Source organism: Anomaloglossus baeobatrachus, chromosome 5, assembly GCF_048569485.1.
Source record: "Anomaloglossus baeobatrachus isolate aAnoBae1 chromosome 5, aAnoBae1.hap1, whole genome shotgun sequence".
NCBI lineage: Eukaryota > Metazoa > Chordata > Amphibia > Anura > Aromobatidae > Anomaloglossus > Anomaloglossus baeobatrachus.
Genome location: NC_134357.1, coordinates 533058588 through 533080623, shown reverse-complemented (window position 1 = coordinate 533080623; position 22036 = coordinate 533058588). Strand labels below are relative to the sequence as shown.

The 22036-nt window shown below is 39.7% G+C and overlaps 1 protein-coding gene across 1 annotated transcript in view; it reads left to right on the top strand.

Moving 5' to 3' along the window:
• LOC142312173 (uncharacterized) overlaps positions 1-22036 on the top strand; it is a 163168-nt gene that overhangs the window by 54060 nt on the left and 87072 nt on the right. Inside the window, 1 exon segment of the mRNA XM_075351076.1 lies at positions 1242-3161. Coding sequence (XP_075207191.1) covers positions 1242-3161 — 1920 coding nt within the window.

The following is a 22036-nucleotide window of genomic DNA, read 5'->3' as shown; positions in this document are numbered from 1 at the left end:
AGGATCCATTCTAATGGATGATTACAGGACATTGGAACTCAGTCTTACAATGTTTGAGCACACTGCAAGGCTCAGAAGCGAGGGGAACATTTAGCTGTGGGAGGACAGATTTTGCTGGATTGGTTTATGGAAGCCATATTGCTTTTCTACAGCCTTTCAGCCACTAGTAATGTGGTAACCTTTGTTTTCCCATTGACAGACTCCATTGGGATCTTGTTTTTTTTGCAGGCGGAGTTGAAGTATTTATTGGTATCATTTTGGTCTCCACATTTTTGGGTGGCTTATTATTTCAATGTTTTAAGGGAGTATGAATAAAGAGAGTTGAACATCATGCTCTATTAGTTCCAATGTTAAGAGTGTGGAATATTTTTTTCTTCGTAAATAACAAAATTTTGCTACATAAGTAACATTTTTAAAATACACATAGAAATTGTAGCTAATATATAAAGCTGTGTGTGTGTGTGTGTGTGCGTGTGTGTGTGTCCGTGTCCGTCCGGGATTGGCATCTGCACCGTCGCAGCTAGAGCCACAAAATTTTGCACACTCACACTTCTGGACCCCGAGAGCGTCATAGGCTATGTTTTGAGGGGAAATTTTAACCCTGCGCTTTACAGTTTTTCACCAAAAAACCTGCCTCCATTAAAGCAAATTGAGCTCGGAGCCACAGTGCAGCCAGAACTTAAGAAGAATGCGCAGCCACGCCCTTAAATGGAATGTTGGCGTGTCACAATGCAGCCAGGGAAAGAGGCAGACACAGACAGGGTAAGAGACAGACACAGACAAAGAGACACTGACAGGGAAAGAGACAGACAGGGAAAGAGAGAGACAGGTTAAGAGACAGACACAGACAGGTAAAGAGACAGAGACAGACACAGGGAAACAGACAGACAGGGAAAGAGAGGGTAAGAGATGGACAGAGAAAGAGACAGACATAGGGAAAGAGAGGTAAAGAGACTGACAGGGAAAGTGACAGATATAGATAGACAGACAGACAGGGAAAGAGACAGACAGACAAAGAGATAGAGAGAGACAGAGAGATATATACAGAGGGGGAGACAGACATTATAATTACATTTATATCTACTTGTTTTGTGGTTTTTGTGTGCAGAATACATTTTTGTTAATACATTCTATTTTGTTAACAGCAGTTATTAACCCGGGCGAAGCCGGGTAGTACAGCTAGTAAGAACATAATTTTTAAGGATATTTTATTGAAAAATAATAATTTTTATTTTTGGCAGATGACTGTACTAGGAGATCAGAGGCTCAAGTGATGTCTGCCATTTTTAACTCTGATGACCTTGATATCACACAAGATATAACTGACGTGAATACTATTGTTCCAGATATCCCATCAACCCTTCACAGTAAAAATCTATCAGCTGATCCTGTTAAACAGGTCCTATCTTCTGATTCATCACAGACTGTTAAGAAAAATAAAAGTAAAAAGAAAAGCATTAATAATCAAACCTCTCTTACAGCAAAGAAGCCATTTTCAAGTGCAGAATATGGAAAAAGATTTTCCTTCAAAATGTCTTTTGTTACACGTAAAAAAAATCACACAGAGGAGAAAAGATTTTCTTGTGCAGAGTGTGGGAAATATTTTAACCAGAAAGCCTGGCTTGTTACACATGAGAGAGTTCACTCAGGGGAGAAGCCATATTCATGTTCAGAATGTAGAAAATGTTTTGCAAGTAAATCAAATCTGGTTATCCATCAGAGAATACACACAGGAGAGAAGCCCTTTTCATGTTCAGAATGTGGGAAATGTTATGCTGATAAATCAAGTCTTTTTAGACATCAGAGCATACACACAGGGGAGACGCCATATTCATGTTCAGAATGTAGAAAATGTTTTGCAAGTAAATCAAATCTGGTTATCCATCAGAGAATACACACAGGAGAGAAGCCCTTTTCGTGTTCAGAATGTGGGAAATGTTATGCTGATAAATCAAGTCTTTTTAGACATCAGAGCATACACACAGGGGAGAAGCCATATTCATGTTCAGAATGTAGAAAATGTTTTGCAAGTAAATCAAATCTGGTTATCCATCAGAGAATACACACAGGAGAGAAGCCCTTTTCATGTTCAGAATGTGGGAAATGTTATGCTAATAAATCAAGTCTTCTTAGACATCAGAGCATACACACAGGGGAAACGCCATATTCATGTTCAGAATGTGGTAAATATTTTACAGATAAATCACATTTTGATAGGCACCAAAGATTTCACACAGGGGATAAGCCCTTTTCTTGTTCAGAGTGTGGGACATGTTTTGCAAGTAAATCAAATTTTATTAGACACCAGAGAATTCACACAGGCGAGAAGCCATATTTTTGTTCAGAATGTGGGAAATGTTTTACAGATAAATCACGTTTTGATAGGCACCAAAGATTTCACACAGGGGATAAGCCCTTTTCTTGTTCAGAATGTGGGAAATGTTTTGCAGATAAATCATGTTTTGGTAGGCACCAGAGAACTCACACAGGAGAGAAGCCCTTTTCATGTTCAGAATGTGAGAAATGTTATGCTGATAAATCAAGTCTTCTTAGACATCAGAGGATACACACAGGGGAGAAGCCCTTTACATGTTCAGAATGTGGGAAAGGTTTTGCTGATGAATCAAGTTTTCTTAGACATCAGAACATACACACAGGGGAGAAGCCATATTCATGTTCAGAATGTGGTAAATGTTTTGCAAGTAAATCAAATTTGAGTACCCATCAGAATATGCACTCAGGGAAGAGGCCTTTTTCATGTTCAGAATGTGGAAAATGTTTTACAGGTAAATCACATTTTGATAGGCACCAAAGAATTCACACAGGGGACAAGCCCTTTTCTTGTTCAGAATGTGGGAAATGTTTTATAAATAAATCACATTTTGAAAGGCACCAAAGAATTCACACAGGGGACAAGCCCTTTTCTTGTTCAGAATGTGGGAAATGTTTTGCAGATAAATCACATTTAGTTACGCACCTGAGAATTCACACAGGCGAGAAGCCATATTTATGTTCAGAATGTGGGAAATGTTTTAATCAGAGTTCACAATTAGACTGCCATCTGAGAACTCACACAGGGGAGAAGCGTTATTCATGTACAGAATGTGGGAAATGTTTTGTAGAAAAATCAAGTATTGTTTACCATCAGAGAATTCACTCAGGTGAGGAGCCTTTTTCATGTTGAGAATGTGGAAAATGTTTTGCTGAAAAATCAAGTCTTGTTAAACATCAGAGAGTTCACTCTGGGAAGAAGCCTTTTTCATGTTCAGAATACAAAAATATTTTACCAGCAAATGACATCTTTTTGAACATCAAAAATCTCACATGGGGAGATTTCATATCTAGAAGTTGAGAAATGTTTTACTTGTAAATCACATTTTATTGACCACTTAGAAAATTTCACACAGGGAAAAACAACATTTCACAAACTGTACAAAAAATACACAAGACAGTTAAATAAAAGACCTATAAGAGAAAGCAATTTAGTATTACCATTATAATTTAAAATGTATGGAGTTACTATTCGATTCCTGTTATATAAACATAAAATAAAAAGCAATATTCCATGTGCACTGAATACTTCACATTGCTAAATACATATTCACTATGTGGACAAATGTATTAGAATTCCTCCCATGCTCCTAAAAAAATATCCAACATTTCCTTCTCCCTCCTTCTCCCAGCTCTCAATCTCAGCAATCTGCCATTTATTACCGTTTTTTTCAATCCATATTTTCCTTTTTTGAACAAACTACAGTAGAACATTGGTTAACGAGAACAATCCGTTCTGGGTGTGTGCTTGTTAACCAAGTTATTCGTTCAGCAAAGCAAAATTTCTCATAGGAAATCATTGCAATGCAGACAATTCGTTTCACAACATGTTAAATGTCCCATCCTGGTCCCCTATTGTTTCATTTCACACATGCACAAACACGTACAAACACACACCAACTCACACAAACACACATAAACACACAAGCACGCACGCACATGCACATATTATGCTCACCTTACCTTCCGTTCCATCGCTGGTCTCCTTGGACTTGCTGTTCTCTGTTACGGGCTGTGTATCAGGTTACCATAACGACGAGGGAGAAATTTCTGCTGCCAGAGCGCTGATGTCAAAAGCAGAGCCGCTTGCCTCTGATTGGCCAGCCTTTGAGTAGCGGTGACAGTGCGTGTGTGTGTGTGTGTGTGTGTGTGTGTGTGTGTGTGCGTGTGTGTGTGCATGTGTGTGTTTGTGCGTGCTTGTGTGTGTGTGGACTGCAAGTGTGGGTCAGAGCGCGGTGGATATACGAAACCGGAAGTGTGTGCGGTAAGAATTTTGTTCGTACAGCAAAGCTTTCTCGTAAATCAAGTTACAAATTTACAGAAAGCTTTGCTTGTTAAGCGAAATTCTTGTTAAGTGGGTTACTCGTTAAGCGAGGTTCCACTGTACTTTCACTTTCCTATATTACAATGATAAATAAGTTCATATTGCAAATTACTACTTGCGTATAGGATCCATTCCTACTTTGTCAGAACATCTGGTGTGATCTTTTTTTTTTAAAAACAACCTCACTTTTCACACCAAGTATTGCAGTTTTTTCTACACCAATGGAAACTGATTTTTTTTCTATACCCTAATATTAGGCTATTTAGATAATTGAGTGAAAGTTTAAAATAAAATCTCTAAACTTTTGCATTTTAAACCATAACATAAAATAGGTGTTTCTCATTGTAATCTGTCACTTCTGATACTCAGATTTCCTATTATTATCCATTTTTTACAATATCTCTGGTGTTAAATTAAATTCTATGTAGAATGAACAAGTAAGAAATTTTATACCCTGGATTTTTAGAAAGGGAAGTCTTAAAGGAGTTGTCCGACATTAGCTTACCAAATATTTTTGAGTTCATCTGTGCTGTATTGTCATATAAAGCACCCCTTGTTATTTTTGGTTTTCTAACTTTTGTTCCTCTTGAATTATCCCTTTATTCTCTGCAGCTCCTTGTTTACATTCAGCTCCAGCAAACATGATAATTTCCTGTGCTAAACCTCCCAGTCAGAGCTGGCACCGCCCGGCCTCAGTGTCCAGGCTTGCCCCCTGCCCGCCCCCTGCACACACATTCCCTGTCAGTATTCTGCCCCAGCACCTGACCTGTTATCACTCTAGCATTGGAAATAGCAGCCCCACACTGGGATCTGCGCCCGACAGACACATCAGGCTCTGCGCCCCCCACACACATCGGGCTCTGCAACCCCCTCACACACACACAAACTGCGCTCTGTACCGACCCCCCCCCCACCACCACCATCGTTCTGTACCGACCCCTACCCCCATAGGGAACACATGTAGGCTACATTCACATGACCGTTCCGTTTTTGCGGTCTGCAAAAAAAGGTCCGTTTTTTTCACGGATGCATCCGTGTCATCTGTGTGCCTTCCATTTTTTTGCGGACCGCAAAAAACGTAAGCAGCAAGAAAGATAAATAGATGAGTAGATATAGAGATGGATAGATAGATATAGAGACAGAGAGATAGATGGATGGATGAATGAATGGGATAGATAGATGAGAAAGACCTATATAATGTCCCACTTCCCTGCATATTCTAAGCTGGCCTTTTGTGACTTTCATGTGGCACTAAAGGGTGCTTAGCCTTGTATTTAGCCAAAAAATAAATTATATTAAAAAAAAAAAACAACGTGGGGTCCCTCCTATCTTTTGTAGCCAGCTAGGGTAAATAAGACGGCTGCAGCATACAACCCACAGCTGGCAGCTTTACCTTGAATGGTAATCCAAAACAGAGGGCACCTCACGCTGTTATTTTAAATTATATAAATAATTTAAAACAAAAAACGTGGGGTCCCCCCAAATTGGATCACCAGCCAAGGTAAAGCGGACAGCTGTGGTCTGGTATTCTTAGACTTGGGAGGTCCACTGTTATTGGACACTCCCCAGCCTAAAAATAGCAGGCTACAGCCGCCCCAGAAGTGGCGCATCCATTAGATGTGCCAATCCTGGCGCTTCGCCCCAACTCATCCCATTGCCCTGGTGCGGTGGCAAACGGGGTAATGTACAGGGTTGATGCCAGATGTGTAATGTCACCTGGCATCAAGCCCAGCAGTTGGTGATGTCACGCGTCTATCAGATACCCGACATCACCAACCCAGTCAGTAATTAAAAAAAAAAAAAAATAGACAACAAAAAAAGTTTTATTTGAAAAAACACTCCCCAAAACAATTCTCTCTTTCACCAATTTATTGGAAAGAACAATAAAATCAGGGTCCGGCGTAATCCAATAAGGGGGTCCCACGATAATCCATACCATAGTCAATGTCCCAGTCAATGAAGAACAGAATGTTCCCCATTGTCTGGGAGACCAGTGCAGTGACCTGAGCTAACATGAATAGCCCAGGTCACTTTAGGGGATGACGAGTGCTGCTGTCAGGAGGTTAGATGAGATCATTACCTGCAGTGACAATCTCTTGCTCTACTGACGTCAGCGCTGTCACTGACTTCTATGTCCGCCGCGTTCTCAGCAGTATCGCGAGAGCCTGTGACATCACCGCTAGTGACAATCTCGGGCCGCCCGCGAGACGTGACGTGAGAACGCAGCGGGCATAGAAGGCAGTGACAGCGCTGACGTCAGGAGAGCAGGAAATCGTCACAGCAGGTAATGATCTCATCTAACCTCCTGACAGCAGCACTCGTCATCCTCGCGGCTGCACGCACTGTGAGAAGCTGCTGATACACTGCAGTGCGAGCAGCCGCGGGGCTGGCAGGGAGTGGGACACAGACTGCACCGGCACTCCTGCTATCCTAAGCACTGTAAGCAGGGGGCCCGGTGCTGGCGGTGACACCGTGGGCGGGGAGAGTACGGGGTGCGAGAGAATGTGTGGGAGGGTGCAGGGAAGAGGGCAGAGACTCACGCACTACCCACCCAGCAGGGCGGCAACAAGCTGTTCCCAGATTTGCATTCTGCCCATGTTGACATGAAATGACTGGAAGCAGCAAAATCGCGGCAGGAGCGGTCACGTGATCACTCTGTGCCGGGGGAGAGGGGCTGACAGCAGGGCAGGTAAGTGGTCACTATCTACTTACCTGCCCCAATGTAGCCCAAGAGGGTAATAATAAAAAAAAGTCAAAATAAGCCGGATAACCCCTTTAAGCGGGCTTTACACGCAACGACATCACTAAGGAGATGTCGTTGGGGTCACGGAATTCGTGACACACATCCAGCGACGCCGTTGCGTGTGACACCGCAGGAACGACCGGTAACAATCAAAAATACTCTCCATATCATTGATCGTTGTCCAGTCGTTCCTATCCCGATTATCATTGCTGTTGCAGGTATGATGTTGTTCATCGTTCCTGCGGTAGCACACATCGCTACGTGTGACACTGCAGGAACGAGGAACAACATCGTACCTGCGGCCGTACGCAATGAGGAAGGAAGGAGGTGGGCGGGATGTTCGTCCCGCTCATCTGCGCCCCTCCGCTTCTATTGGGCGGCCACTTAGTGACACCGCACGACCCGCCCCCTTAGAAAGGAGGCGGTTCGCCGGCCACAGCGACGTCGCTAGGCAGGTAAGTATGTGTGACGGGTGTAAGCGATGTTGTGCGCCACGGGCAGCGATTTGCCCATGACGCGCAACCGACGGGGGCGGGTATGCTCGCTAGCGATGTCACAGCGTGTAAAGCACGCTTTAGTATTCTAGACAATCTGTGTCTTGTCTTCCTCTTGACAATACCCCACAGATTCTCTATGGGATTTAGATCAGGCTAGTTTTCTGGCCAATGAAGCACAGTTATACTGTGGTTATTAAGCCAGGTATTGGTACTTTTGGTAGTGTGAACAGGTACCAAGTCCTGCTGGAAAATGAAATTTCCATCTCCAAAAAGCTTGTCGGCAGAGGGAAGTATGAAGTGCTCTAAAATTTCCTGGTAGACAGCTGCGCTAACGTTGCTCTTGATAAAGCACAGTGGATCTACCCCAGCAGATGACATGGCTCCAAAACCATTACAGATTGTGGAAACTTCACACTAGCGCTCAAGCATCTTCGATTGTGGCCTCTCAACTCTTCCTCCAGACTCTGAGACCTTGACTTCCAAATGAAATGCAAAATTTACTTTCATCTAAAAACAACACCTTGGACCACTGAGCAACAGTCCAGTTCTTTTTCTCTTTGGCCCAGGTAAGACGCTTCTGGTGTTGTCTATTGGTCATGAGTGGCTTGACACAAGGAGTGCTAGCTACACTTGTAACTCATTTCCTGGATACGTCTGTGTGTGGTGGCTTTTCAAGCACTGACTTCATCACCAGTCCACTCCTTGTGAATCTCCCCCACATTTTTGAATGGCCTTTTCTTAACAATCCTATCAAGGTTGCGGTTATCCCGGTTGCTTGTGCACCTTTTTCTACCACACTTTTTCCTTCCACTCTATTAATATGCTTGGATACTCTGTGAACAGCCAGCTTTTCTTTAGCAATGACCTTTTTGGGCTTACCCTCCTTGTGGAGTGTGTCAATGACTGCCTTCTGGACATCTGTCATGTCAGCAGTCTTCCCCATGATTGTGTAACCTACTGAACCAGACTAAGGGACCATTTTAAATGCTTAGGAAGTCTTTGCAGGTGTTTTGTGGTAATTATTCTAATTTTCTGAGATAATGGCTTTTGGGTTTTCATTGGCTGTAAGCAATAATTATCAACATGAACAGAAATAAACACTTGAAATAGATCATTCTGTGTAATGACTCTAATATATGTGTTTCCCTTTTTGTATTGAAGTACGAAATGAACTTTTTAATTATATTCTAACTTATTGAGATGCATTTATAGATTAGACGAGTACCTCCTATTTAGACAGTTTCAATTTTACTCCGTTGCTCTTTATATGAACAAGATCAGTGAGTCTCATTATACTGAGTAGAGAACCTCCAGGAAAAAGATCCCGTCTCTTACGAACATACTGGAGTTCCGAAGTCTCCAGCCATGGAGTCCAGATTCTCTTATTTTTGGCTCTAGCATTTCTTTTAGAAAAAGTCTCTTTCTCATACAGTCCTGTAGTAATGACTTTGTTAATCACATTTTGTAGGACTGTTCATGTGAATCCATCTAAATGTTATCAATTTATGTGCAAGAAACTGTAGAAGTTCTACCGCAGTTTTAACACTTGTCCAGTGTCAGGTATTCTGTATTCTTTAAAATAACAAAAAACATGGTGTCTTGAACCAAACTTGCTGATTATGATTATACAATTGTAATAACTTAACTTCAAAACTGTATGCATGTAATGCAGCATATGTATAGGGTCAGACAAAAAAAGAACAAATCTGTACAACGACTTGGATATAAAACACTTGAATTTTATTAGTATAGAAAAAGTTAATAATAAGTAGACAATATAAAAAGTAGAGACAAATGGTGTATGCCAACAGGTGGCGCTCTCACCATATACACGGTAGATAGGAGCACATGTTCAATAAATATATCCAGGTGTGCACAGCCAGGGCTTACTCATAGATCACGTAGCTCAAGGCTGGACACATTACAAACAAACACACAGTGCTCATTGCAGCTAGTCCAGGACATAATAACGACAGCATGTACAGTAAATAGAGACGTATCCCTGAATCGACTGCAGTACTTAAATCATACCTGTAAATGTGGTGAGAGCCCAGAACCCCGACCTATAGGTTTCGATGTCAGTCCTTCCGGGGGTGGTCTCTGAGTAAAACAATGGCCCTTTTAAATGGTGACTGCCCAATCACGTCCCCTTAAACCTCCACCACTTATATTCTAGGATACATAGAACTTCCCCCTAATGACATATAACAGGCATCCTAATTGGAAAGTATTTGCCAAGTGCCGTCCCCATCCACGTGTCCTATCAAAAAACGCTATACCGGAAGTGGAAGTGATGCACCCATCACGTCACTCCCACCAGGACGTTCCCAAAAGACGCTGCACCGGAAGTGGAAGTGACGCGACCATCACGTCACTCCCACCAGGACGTTCCCATCAGCGCGTCATCCCAAAGACTGCCGTATTGCCATATATCAGTGCCAATATATATATATCCATGTATATAAGACAAAGAACACAGACATGCTCTCTTTTCAGCCAGCATCACCCACTGAGCTCGTATATTACGATAGATCCAATTATACAGTAAGTAAGCATAAATAACCTTGAAACTAATGAAGGAGTGTGTTCACTCCCCAATTTCTCTCATCCCTCCTGCCCTCCCGTACATTCCTTTTGTGTGAACATTACTGATAAGAGTTTATAGCTTCACATTCTGGTTTCATCATCTTTAGTTAACTCCTTCATAATTATACAACTTTGAATTATACTATAGGTCTGTGCAATTGCTACACAGACAGACAGATAATTTTGCATCTACATCTACATTTTGATTTAGTTATATACACAGATATTCTTATTACGTTTGAACAAACAAGCTATAGCTCAGTGCCACCTCCACAATAGCAGCATAAATGATGACAGACAGAGGTAGGAAAAATTACTGCTGGCGCACGGCAAGACGCGTTTCGGCTAAACCTTTATCATTGCCATGGTGTACTTTACTAACTATGTGGGATATAAAAAGGAAAAGACCCCCTAAGGTGGGTGGTGCTATAGTTAAATAATTTGTAATCAATAACACTTGTGAGCAACCACCTACGACCTAGGCCAGTTAAAAAAAAAAAAAAGGTGTATTAACCCCTTAAGAAAGAGTCAATACGCCAGTAGTAATTTTTCCTGTGTTATACAAAAAATATTTTTTACAGAACATGATAAGACAAAATGTATATACAGTTTCATTAATGCTAGTCATTGCTATATGCAGGGAAAATGGAGGACCCACACCAACTATATGAATAAAAAAAAAAAATTAAATCATCTTACATTTAGAATAGGAAAGCTGTATACTTTATGAAACAAATCCAAAGCCTCCATACAGACATAAATAAAAGATCTTAAAACCAATTTGGCCAAGTATTCACAACATGTGGACTTTGAAAAATTACAAGAAAAGATGAAATCCAAGCTGGCTAAGTTGGAAAATACTGTGACAGACATTAAAAGAAGAAAATTCGAAAGAGACTTAAGACTATAAAGACAATAAAGTCTATGATTGGCAATCTTATCCACGTCCTATACTAAAGAAAAATTTGTATGCACAGAACAGAAACAAAGTAACTTTCTCAGAAGGGAATAAAAGCTCAGATTCTTCTACATTTAATCTAACAGAGGATACTATGGATTCTTCAACTTTATCCACATCTATGGATGAAAGCGACGGTTTGTACAACTCTGGACTGCAACATAAGACTTTTTATTCCAGAAATGTGTCAAAAAACGGAGGAAGAGAGGCGGGCGGAAGCATCATGGTGCCAGTAAGAAAAAATCCGCAAAGGAACAAGAATCAGAGGTATTAGAGGTCCCTATATGGAACCTCTCAAGTTATATTCTAACAGAGGACCAAATCTCTCTATTATCTAGAGGACTGGGTTATTGTCCAACATATAGTTTTGACCTGTACAAAACCTTGTTAGATGTCAACAAATTGGCACGTAATCTTACTGTCAAATGTCATTTTTCTGATGATGATACAATAAGGACTGACTATGATATACCAGTGATTAATAATGATGTCATGTTGTCTTATGAAGAACAACAAGTACTTTTGACGGCAAAAAAGTTACAATGTGAAAGTGTTGCAGGCAGTATGGATCTTAATTCTACTTTTCATACAAAAAAATCCGTTTTTTTATCCGTTGAGGTCACGTCCACTGGTTTTGGATTCTTTCCAAGAGCTGGTGGAAAGTGAACTAATAGAGCTTGACAAAGAAATTAAAAAGAACCCTCTGAATAAAAATAATTTATCAGCAAAAGAAAAAATAGCCTTAAAAGATTTAATAAATTAAGATCTGCTAGTACGTGAAGCTGATAAAGGGGAGGGGTTGTTATCCTTAATGCAGGATTGTATGAAAAGCTGAATTTATTAGATCTAGAGAATTCCAATGCATATGAGGAAATATTCCATGATCCTACCATAGAATTCAATGGAGAGCTAAAAGCATTATTAGAGGAAGGCTTATTCAATGGGGCTCTCACACAGAGGCTGTTTGACTATTTGTATACCACCTGTCCGATTGTTCCTATTTACCATTCACTCCCAAAGGTCCATAAGAATGTATTCCCACCTCCACTACGTCCTATAGTGGCAGGTATTGGATCTTTGGGAGAGAGACTGGGAGAATGGGTGGATCATTACTTACAGCCTCTGGTGAAAGAAATCCCCAGTTACATTAGAGACACTAAAGCCCTAGTCACTATGATAGAAAATTTTGTATGGGAAGATCACTTTTCTTGGATTACAAGTGATGTTGTCCCATTGTATCCATCGATTCCCCATAGGGTAGCTATAGACTCTCTAATTTACCACCTAGAAACTTTCAGTAATTATACCACAGAAATCAAAGATTTTTTTGTAATGGCAGTCAGGTTTTTACTAAGCCATAACTATTTTCTCTTTCAACAGCAGGTTTTTCCTGCAGAGGACTGGAGTTAGCATGGGCGCCAAGTTCTCCCCTTCTCTGGCTAATTTGGTTATGGCCAGATGGGAGGAATTGGTGTTATATGCTGACTCCAGTCTTTTTTCCACCAGGCTAGTGTGGATAGGGCGTTATATAGATGATTTGATCATCATATGGAAAGGAACACAGCAAGAAGCCTCCACTTTCATTAATGACATCAATGTGAATGAATTCAATCTAACCTTTACTCATTTTTGGAACAAAAATACAGTGAATTTTCTTGATGTAACGTTAACAGCAGGTTTAATTGAAAACGATAAAAAATATATATTAGTCCCTATCGCAAAGACACAGCCAAAAACACATTGCTGGCAGCGGACTCTTGCCATCCCCAACATGTGATAAAAAAATATCCCCATAGGAGAGCTTATTAGGTATAAACACAATTCTACTGATCCTAATACGTACAAAAAAGCACAGGAGCAAGTTAATATGAGGCTGAAATGTAGAGGATACCCAGATTGGATGTTACAGAGAGCAACCAAAATAGTCAATGATATTGACAGAAAGGATTTGATAACAAATAATAAGGCAACAAAAAAACACCAACCCTCAAAGAGAAAAATCTTTCTTTCCACCCCATTTAGTTTGCAATATAACAACATAGTCTCTATAATAAAGAAATACATCCCAATATTGAGTCAGGATCCAAAACTGAAAAAAATCATAGCAGAAAACCAAATCTCCTATGTAGCAAAAAAGGCACCTACTTTACAGGATAAATTATCACCGGGTCTGTACCTGAATCCTTCGCTGAAAACCGCTGATACTTGGTTGAAATTGAAAGGTTTCTACAAATGTGGCAGTAATAGATGTACCTGTTGCCAGTATGCACATAAAAGTAATACATTTTCCTCATCATATAACAACAAAAAAATTTTCATCAATAGTTTTTTGAACTGTAACTCTACTTATGTAGTATATTTGATTGATTGTACAACATGCTGTAAACAGTATATAGGTTGTACAACTGGAAAATTAAGGAAAAGAACTAGGAGGCATATTTCAGACGCCACAAATACCTCCACTTTTAACCCTTCAGCGGTTTCGAGACACTTTTCACAATGCCATTCTGGTAATTTTGATAGTTTTAGTTTCAAGGCTATTGAACAGGTAACACGATCCACCAGAGGGGGTGATAGCGCAAATTACTAAATAGAGAATCTGCTTGGATTTTTACTTTGGAAAGTAGGATGCCGATAGGTCTGAATTATAGGCAAGACCTAATAAGAATTTATTGAAACTCTTTTGGATTTGTTTCATAAAGGATACAGCTTTCCTATTCTAAATGTAAGATGATTTAATTATTTATTTATTATTTTTATTTATTCATATAGTTGGTGTGGGCCCTCCATTTTCCCTGCATATAGCAATGACTAGCATTAATGAAACAACTTTGTATATACATTTTGTCTTATCATGTTCTGTAAAAAATATTTTTTGTATAACACAGGAAAAATTACTACTGGCGTATTGACTCTTTCTTAAGGGGTTAATACACCTTTTTTTTTTAACCGGCCTAGGTCGTAGGTGGTTGCTCACAAGTGTTATTGATTACAAATTAATTAACTATAGCACCACCCACCTTAGGGGGTCTTTTCCTTTTTATATCCCACATAGTAAAGTACACCATGGCAATGATAAAGGTTTAGCCGAAACGCGTCTTGCCGTGCGCCAGCAGTAATTTTTCCTACCTCTGTCTGTCATCATTTATGCTGCTATGGACAAAGAATTTTTTTAATATGATTGAAATAAAGACTAAAGAAACTTTTTATCTACTACAACTTTGGCTCGCTGGATTCATCTCTACGATTAAAGAAAGGGGCCAGGAGAGAGACATTGTTACAGGCTGAGGAACATTTTTAATATAAGGGGCCAGGATGAAGGACAGTATTACAGGATAGAGACCAAGACAGTGAACATTATTAAAGGAAGGGGCCATAATAGAGGACCTTGTTAAAGGAAAGGTGAGGCTGGGGGATATAATTAAAAGAAGAGGCCAAGACGGGGGAGCACTATTAAAGAAATTTGCCAGGATGGAGACATTGTTAAAGAAAGTGGGCAGGACAGAGACATTGTTACAAGATTGGAACATTATTAAAGAAAGAGGCCAGGATGGGGGATATTATTACAGGATAGAGGCCATAATGAGGAACAAACATTATCCATTTATGGTAGCAGATGTGATGTTTATGGTAGCAAGTGGGGAACATTATTACTGTGTAAGGTCAATTGGGGGACAATATTACTGTATGGGGGTCAGAATAAGGGACACTATTACTCCACAATGTGGGATATTAATATTGCCTATTCTGACCCATACATAATTTATTGATCCAACTGTATTGAGGCATAAAAGGTGGAAGCTATTACTGCACTAGGTAAGGGCTAATATTTTTCCTTGTGGAGAATGACATGACTTTAATGTCACTCTACAAAGGCTTACACGCCATGCAATGCTCCTCTGGGAAATTAAATATGCAAATTGCCACTTCATAGAGTAAGAAATCTTTGACTATAGTACCACCTATTGGAATTAGACATTCTAAAAGTCAATATCCGGGGACACAAAGTCTGTCTGCAAATTCTTATTCTGGTTTGGCTTTTATCAGAAGTCATATGAAAAGGCTTGTTAAAGGGTCAATAATGTAAGAATGTATGATACATCAAAACACAACTCAATACATATATCAATATTCAGTTGTAAGTGGACTCATTGCAAATCATATCTAATAGGATATGAACCATACAGTAAAGCATCGATTACATCACATAAAACACGATCCTTATGTTATATTGTTAATCCCATAACAAAATCCTTGAACCAAGAATTTATCATAGGAAAAAGGAAGACTGAGATAGAGACATTAACAAAAAGGGGAAAAGAAAAGACGAAACAGAGATGAGTTAAGGGAAGGCTTGCAGAGGGAGTGGGGGGTGGGGGAGTTTATATGTCTCATAGTATGTGATTTAGTCCAATCTAAGGTGTCTGATCTCTTTATGAGGAGTGACTTGAAACAAACTGAAAAATCAGGTGAATCTCGGAACATAATCCAGCTTTGCCATACCAAATAGTATATGTCCAAGTGCAGTTTACTGTAGGTAAGCCACTCCATTCTACTCAAAACGTCCATTTCTGCTACCCAATCCTTCAAAGTGGGGCCATTAGATAATTGCCACTTCCTAGGGATAATAGTGTGGGCTCCTGTCACACAATATTTCAATAGACCTTGCTTAACTGCCTTAATTGATCCTGGGATCATAGACACATTTGGGGGGTTTTGTGCACAATTACTCCCGTGACTCAAGCAAAGACCTCCAAACTCTTGGTACACCGAAGTTGGATAGGTGGCAATCCCACCAGATATGTAGCATACTGCCAGAGGCAGCACCACATCTCCAACATGCTTCTGAAATGGAAGGATACATTTTGTGTAGGTCCTCTGGACATTTATACCATCTGGTAATAAGTTTATAATTTTGTTCTTGTGCTTTACACGCCATCGGAAGTTTGTGTGCGCAAAGAAAAGCCCTCTCCCACTGATCCCTTGATAGTTCCTCCCCCAGTTCCCGTTCCCATTCTTTTTGAAACCAAGGCTCACTAAAATCCTGGTGCTGAGTAAGAATTAAGTACACTTGAGATATGGTATGCTTTGGAGGTCTGTCCTGGAGCAGAAGAGAGTCAAATGGGGTCAAGTCAGAGTTCTGCATCCACGTCAACCGAAGGGCAGCCACAAAGGACTGAAGCTGAAAGTAAGCAAACCAGAGTATAGACTGATCCGGAAAGTCATCCCTTAAGGTAGAGAGGGTAGGAAAAGGCTGAGAAGCCGATACAACCCGACCAAGTCTAAAACCATGGCTATATGGTCACACCAAAAAAATTTTCACGTTCATCCCTGGCAGAAAGTCAAGATTGTCAAATATTGGTGTCATGGGCCCCGGTACATAAGATAAGACCTGTTTTTTGTTCACAGCATCCCAAATCCTAATTACATCCCTAGTGAAGGAAACTGTAAGTGAGATATTTTGACAAGTTTGGTTTTTTTTTAGATCCAGGGTAGTGAAGTTAATGAAACTGTTGACAGGTTGTTCTCAATGGAGACTCACCTCTTTCCTACTCCCCCATGAAACCAGTCTATAATCCTTATAAGTACGGCTGCCCTATAACTTTTAAAGTCTGGGAGGCCTGCACCCCCTTTACTTTTATGTCTACATAAAAATCTACGGGCCAAACGTGGTCTTTTTTGTCCCCAGACCAGGCTGGAACATGCTGTATTGAGTTGTTTGAAGAAGTTATTTGATATCACTATCGGGACCGCCTGGAAAATATAAAGCAGCTTAGGGAGGATATCCATCTTGACGGCATTCATTTTCTCAAACAAAGATAGTTTCGCCCCTTTGTGTGGATGTCAGTCATGATTTTATCAAGAATCCGTTTATAGTTCAGTCGGAAGAGTTGTGTGGGATCTGCTGTTAATCGTACCCCCAGATACTGCATGGAAGAAGAGCACCACTTAAAAGGAAACATATTCTTAAAGGCTACTTGTTCTGAATATGGTAAATTAATACTTATGATTTCGGATTTTGAAAGGTTAATTTTAAAATTACTCACGTCACTGTACATATCGAACTCCCTCAAGATCACAGGCAAGGACACTCTTGGATTTGTGACATACAATAACAAGTCATCTGCATATAAAGACAACTTATAATTGTTTTGGCCGACAGAGATGCCCTTAACACTAGGATTGTTCCTCAGAGCCACCGCCAAATGCTCCATCACTATGGCATACAGCAATGGGAATAATAGGAATTAGAACTTACTGGTAAAAAAAGTTTGTTTAAAACAACAGAGTCCTCAGTGGTTGATACCTTTTAATGGCTAACTGAAAAGATGGTATTAATAGCAAGCTTTCGAGACTACTCAGGTCTCTTCATCAGGCATGGTATAACATAAAATCTGAAGAGTCACATACCATGCTATACCATGCTTGATGAAGAGACCTGAGTAGTCTCAAAAGCTTGCTATTATTACCATCTTTTCAGTTAGCCATTAAAAAGTATCAACCACTGAGGACTCTCAGTTCTTTTAAACAAACTTTTTTTTATCTCTACTGGCTAACACGGTACAAAGATATATTTTACCTGTAACTTACCGGTAATAATGTTTCCAGGAGCCATCATGACAGCATGGTAGGAGTTGCTCCTTTGATTTCTACAGGGACAGGAAACGCAAAAGGTTAAACGCCCCTCCCCATCCCCACCTCTTCAGGGACTTTTTCAAGTACCACACCAGGATGGGTATAACACCATTTTATTAATGCTTAATTCACACAAGATAATACGGAGAAAACAAGCGTGCAAGGGAGGGAAATAATAGTGAGTAGTAGTGTGCATTAAACATGATCCATCAAAAGTAATTTGACAGGTGCCCCGCCTCTATCAAAATGTGTCGAGTTGTCCTGTAGCACGCCCCTTATCAAAGTATCAAAATGTGTTCTCTTTTATCGGTTCGTGATATATTTATTGGATTTTGATATCAAAACCATGCTGTTGTAATTCACAATCTATAATATTAGTTCATAGGAATAATATTATAGAATGTGAATTACACTACAACTTACAATTAACATTTGATTGGGCATATTATGTATATGGCCAATTATACTATTACCCGACCTGTGCTATTAATCATCTTTTATAACTCCCCGAGTATAAAGTGATACTGTTTGTATAAAAGACAGACAATAATATTATCTACTATTATTCACACTGTGTATTTGGTTTTGATTGGGCATATTATGTATATGGCCAATTATACTATTACCCGTCCGGTGCTATTAATTAGCTTTTATAAATCACCGAGTATAAAGTTATACTGTTTGCATAAAAGACAGACACATTACAAGTTTAAATTCTTTATTGATCAAATGTCATTTGCATTCAGTAAAATGTCAGAGCATTACAATTAAAACTGTATTAAAACAGAACAAAATAAAAGTATTACAAGCAATGGCATAATACACTATTTAATGATATACAAATATATATTAATTCTCTTACATAATAATTTACTGCATTACAATTCAGCAGTCTGGCTGTTGCATTGTGAGCCACATTGATTGTAGTATCGGGAGAGTCCTTTTTTTAGGCATCAAACTTGCTTGTGTGATACCTAATGGAGAATGTAAAGATTGAATTGGTCGGCGGGGTGTAGATAGAGTCTGAGGTTTAGATACACCACTAGCTTAATTGATAGGCAGTTTTAATCCGTCTAAAACCGCTCTAGTAGTGGGATTACCCACAATGGTAGATGGTATATTTAATTCGTCCATTGCCTGCATAAACGTATTCCATCCCTGTGGTAAATTCCTGTTAGTCAAGGCATGACTCTATGTTGTATTACGTACTAAATCCAGCATGTTAGATCCAGGTATTACAGATCCTTCGAAAATAAACTCGCAGTCTGTTTAGTAAAAATTCAGCATTCTTTTTATAGCGTTGGTTTACATGACTTACAATTTGAATGACAGTTTTGTTTTCATCAGGGTCTGGATTTGACATTTGCCGATGATCAGATTCAGGAGTGTTAATGATCTTTAAAGTTGATAGTTCCATCGCATAATGTTTAGCATGAACCAAGTATCTCTGTAGTACCTCACTATATTTTTTAATTTTCACGTCGTCAGGTATATCACGGCGCTGTATAATTTCACTAATTTCATCATCAAGGCGGCGAATGACATTCTGCCGTATGTTGCCTGTAATAGGGGGGCTTAGTTTGATTAGTTCTTGTTTGGGGACTAGATACATTTTCTCTCTATGTTGCATTATTTGCCCATGAGTAGACTTGTTATTATTGGGATTGCAAAGTCTAAAAGAGGACCTATAAACCCGCCGGTCTGGTTTAGTAGATGTTTCTTTTTCTTTATGGGCTGTGATTTATCACTCAGGGTTCTTATAGCTTGACGCCACTTTTTTAGTATATTTTTTTGACGCTCTTTCAGAGGAATTCGGCCTGATGTTTAATGCAATCTCTCCAATGGCTGTAATTAAATCACGCTTTTCATTGCATAAAATAGATTTTCTCACAGCAGGAGTTGCCTTCACTAGCGTTTTTAAGAGAGCCCAGTTACGGCGGATTCTCTCAGACATCTTTACAACACTGCGTACACAGCATAGAATGTCTGATTTATTGTAAAATTCACTTTTTAGAAGTATTTTTCTTTTGAACATACACAGCTGGCAAAGCTGGTGGAAACAAGCCTGTCTTTAAGCGCAGATCCTCAGGGGTATTGGCTCTCAAGTCTAACAGCAAACACCCATAAGGCTCCCGTGTGGCGTCCTCAAAAGCTTCTAAGAAGAAGCGTGTTTTTCCGGGGTACATTTGGCGAGCTAAAGTTACAATTTGTAATTTATCTCGAGGGTTATTAAAAAGTACCATGTACTTTGTGTTAAAATTTATCATCCGACTTTTCTTACCCTGACAAAATATGTTTTGTACCAGGTAGAAAATGCTGAGGTTTCTGTGGTGTACATACTTGGTAAATGCTTTTCCTATCTCACAGTTATCACTATCACTCTCCATGAGGTCATCAACAATAGTCAAATTTACCTTGTCAGGCGGCAATAAATTATCATCTACGAATGTATGCGGCAGACCCTCCACAAATCTGATGTTGGGAAAAGAGAGAGAAATTTCGTCATATAGTTTTTGCCAGCACGAATAAAACCAAACAATATTATCTGGTTTGTGTTACAAATGAGAATCAATATTGTGTAACAACTGTTTAACAAAATAACTTTTTCCAGAATTAGACGGCCCTGCTAGAATACAGGAGAATGGGTGCTGCAGTTTTGGGTCCATCACAATCCACAACTAATAGCCAAAGGGTAGGGTGGTAAAATTGTCTAACAGATGGCGCTTTGTGTAAACACACTTTTGTGTTTTGCGCAATGGCCTTGTCTCAATGTCCCAGTACTTTTTTATTTCTCACAATACCCGATTGTTCAATGATAATTCGTCTCTGTGTTTCTGAGTCAGAATTATGCGGGTAGTCCAGAACTAGATCTTTTAGCCTTGAAATTAATAGATTGTGTGTTAGCAACATTTAGTGTTTTACCCTTCACTTTTAAGACAGTTTTACCAGTGTTGAGTTTGTAGCCGTATGTTTTTGGTCCCGCAGATACAAATTCAGTGATGTACGTGTCATCAGGTATCTCACTGGCCAATTCCCCCAGGTAATCACCTAAAGTCGGGTTCCACTCACCAGCTTTCTGCACAAAAATTACTGAATCTGTGTCATGATAAAGACACCTTTCCTGCAACCTGTCCAGTAGAGAATACAGCTCTAGTCGGGCATATGCCGTTGTAAAACAGGCGATAAAAATGTTTGTGTTTTTGTTGAAGGTGTGATGTCCTTTTACATATTTCCAATTGATGGTGGCTGTTTCATCATCAATAAACTGAAGCGTTGAGATGTCATAGTACGGTAGAAACACACGCTTAAAAAGCTCATCAGGGTCGCTAACAATGCTGGTACATGGTAAATTAGATCTCTGTGCAAACTTGCCCCATAAAGAATTTAAGAACAATTTAGAGATTTGTCTCTTAGCTGGATTCACCCCTATATTTTCAGGGCGTAATTGCACACCTTCTCTCTCTAGAAAGGAGTCAATGTATTTCTGTTTCTTTGCATCATCAGTGCACCAGCTGGGATAGCCGGAAGCCTCCTGCCTATCCCTAAGATGTAATTTAATGTATAGGGCAAATAAATCATCACTGGTTTCAGGAAAATGCCAGATTTCATAGATGTGCGCTATCCTATACCCTTTTTCTATGGCCATTTCAAGTTCTATAGTGCCTCATGTACCTGTCAGAGAACGCTCTTCATCACTATGGCCGGAAACCTCTGTCTGTGAATTTACAGCGCATGTGTGGCAAAGAATAAACATTAATTTTTTATTGAGTTTTATCGGCAAAACAGGAAAAAATAAATCTTTCGGAGGGTAGACCTTGACTTTGGCAATACCAAAGTTTTTTTAATGAACCCAAAATTCTCGTAGATAATGTGCGGATGACCTACAGTGTATATTTTAGTTTTGTTTACAAAAGGGTACAGACTTGTGAAATCATAGTAATGTAATGTCTCCCCATCTTTCAGACTGTGATAGAGTTTAATGGCATTAGTCCGACCCCCATAAAGCGCATCGCGGGGGTCTAGAGGTGTAGGGAAATCCATTTGGTGAAGAAATGTTTGAAGGTTAGAATCTTTTTCAACCATTTCATTCCACTCATGTTCCCACATCAATCTCACTGTGTACCCATAGCACTGCAAGTAACGCTTTTTAGCTAGAAAGGCGTAATATAATTGACCGTAGGATGTGTTTGTTACCTTGTTTGTATCATTTTCATTATAACAAACAGGGCAGCCGTGGTAAA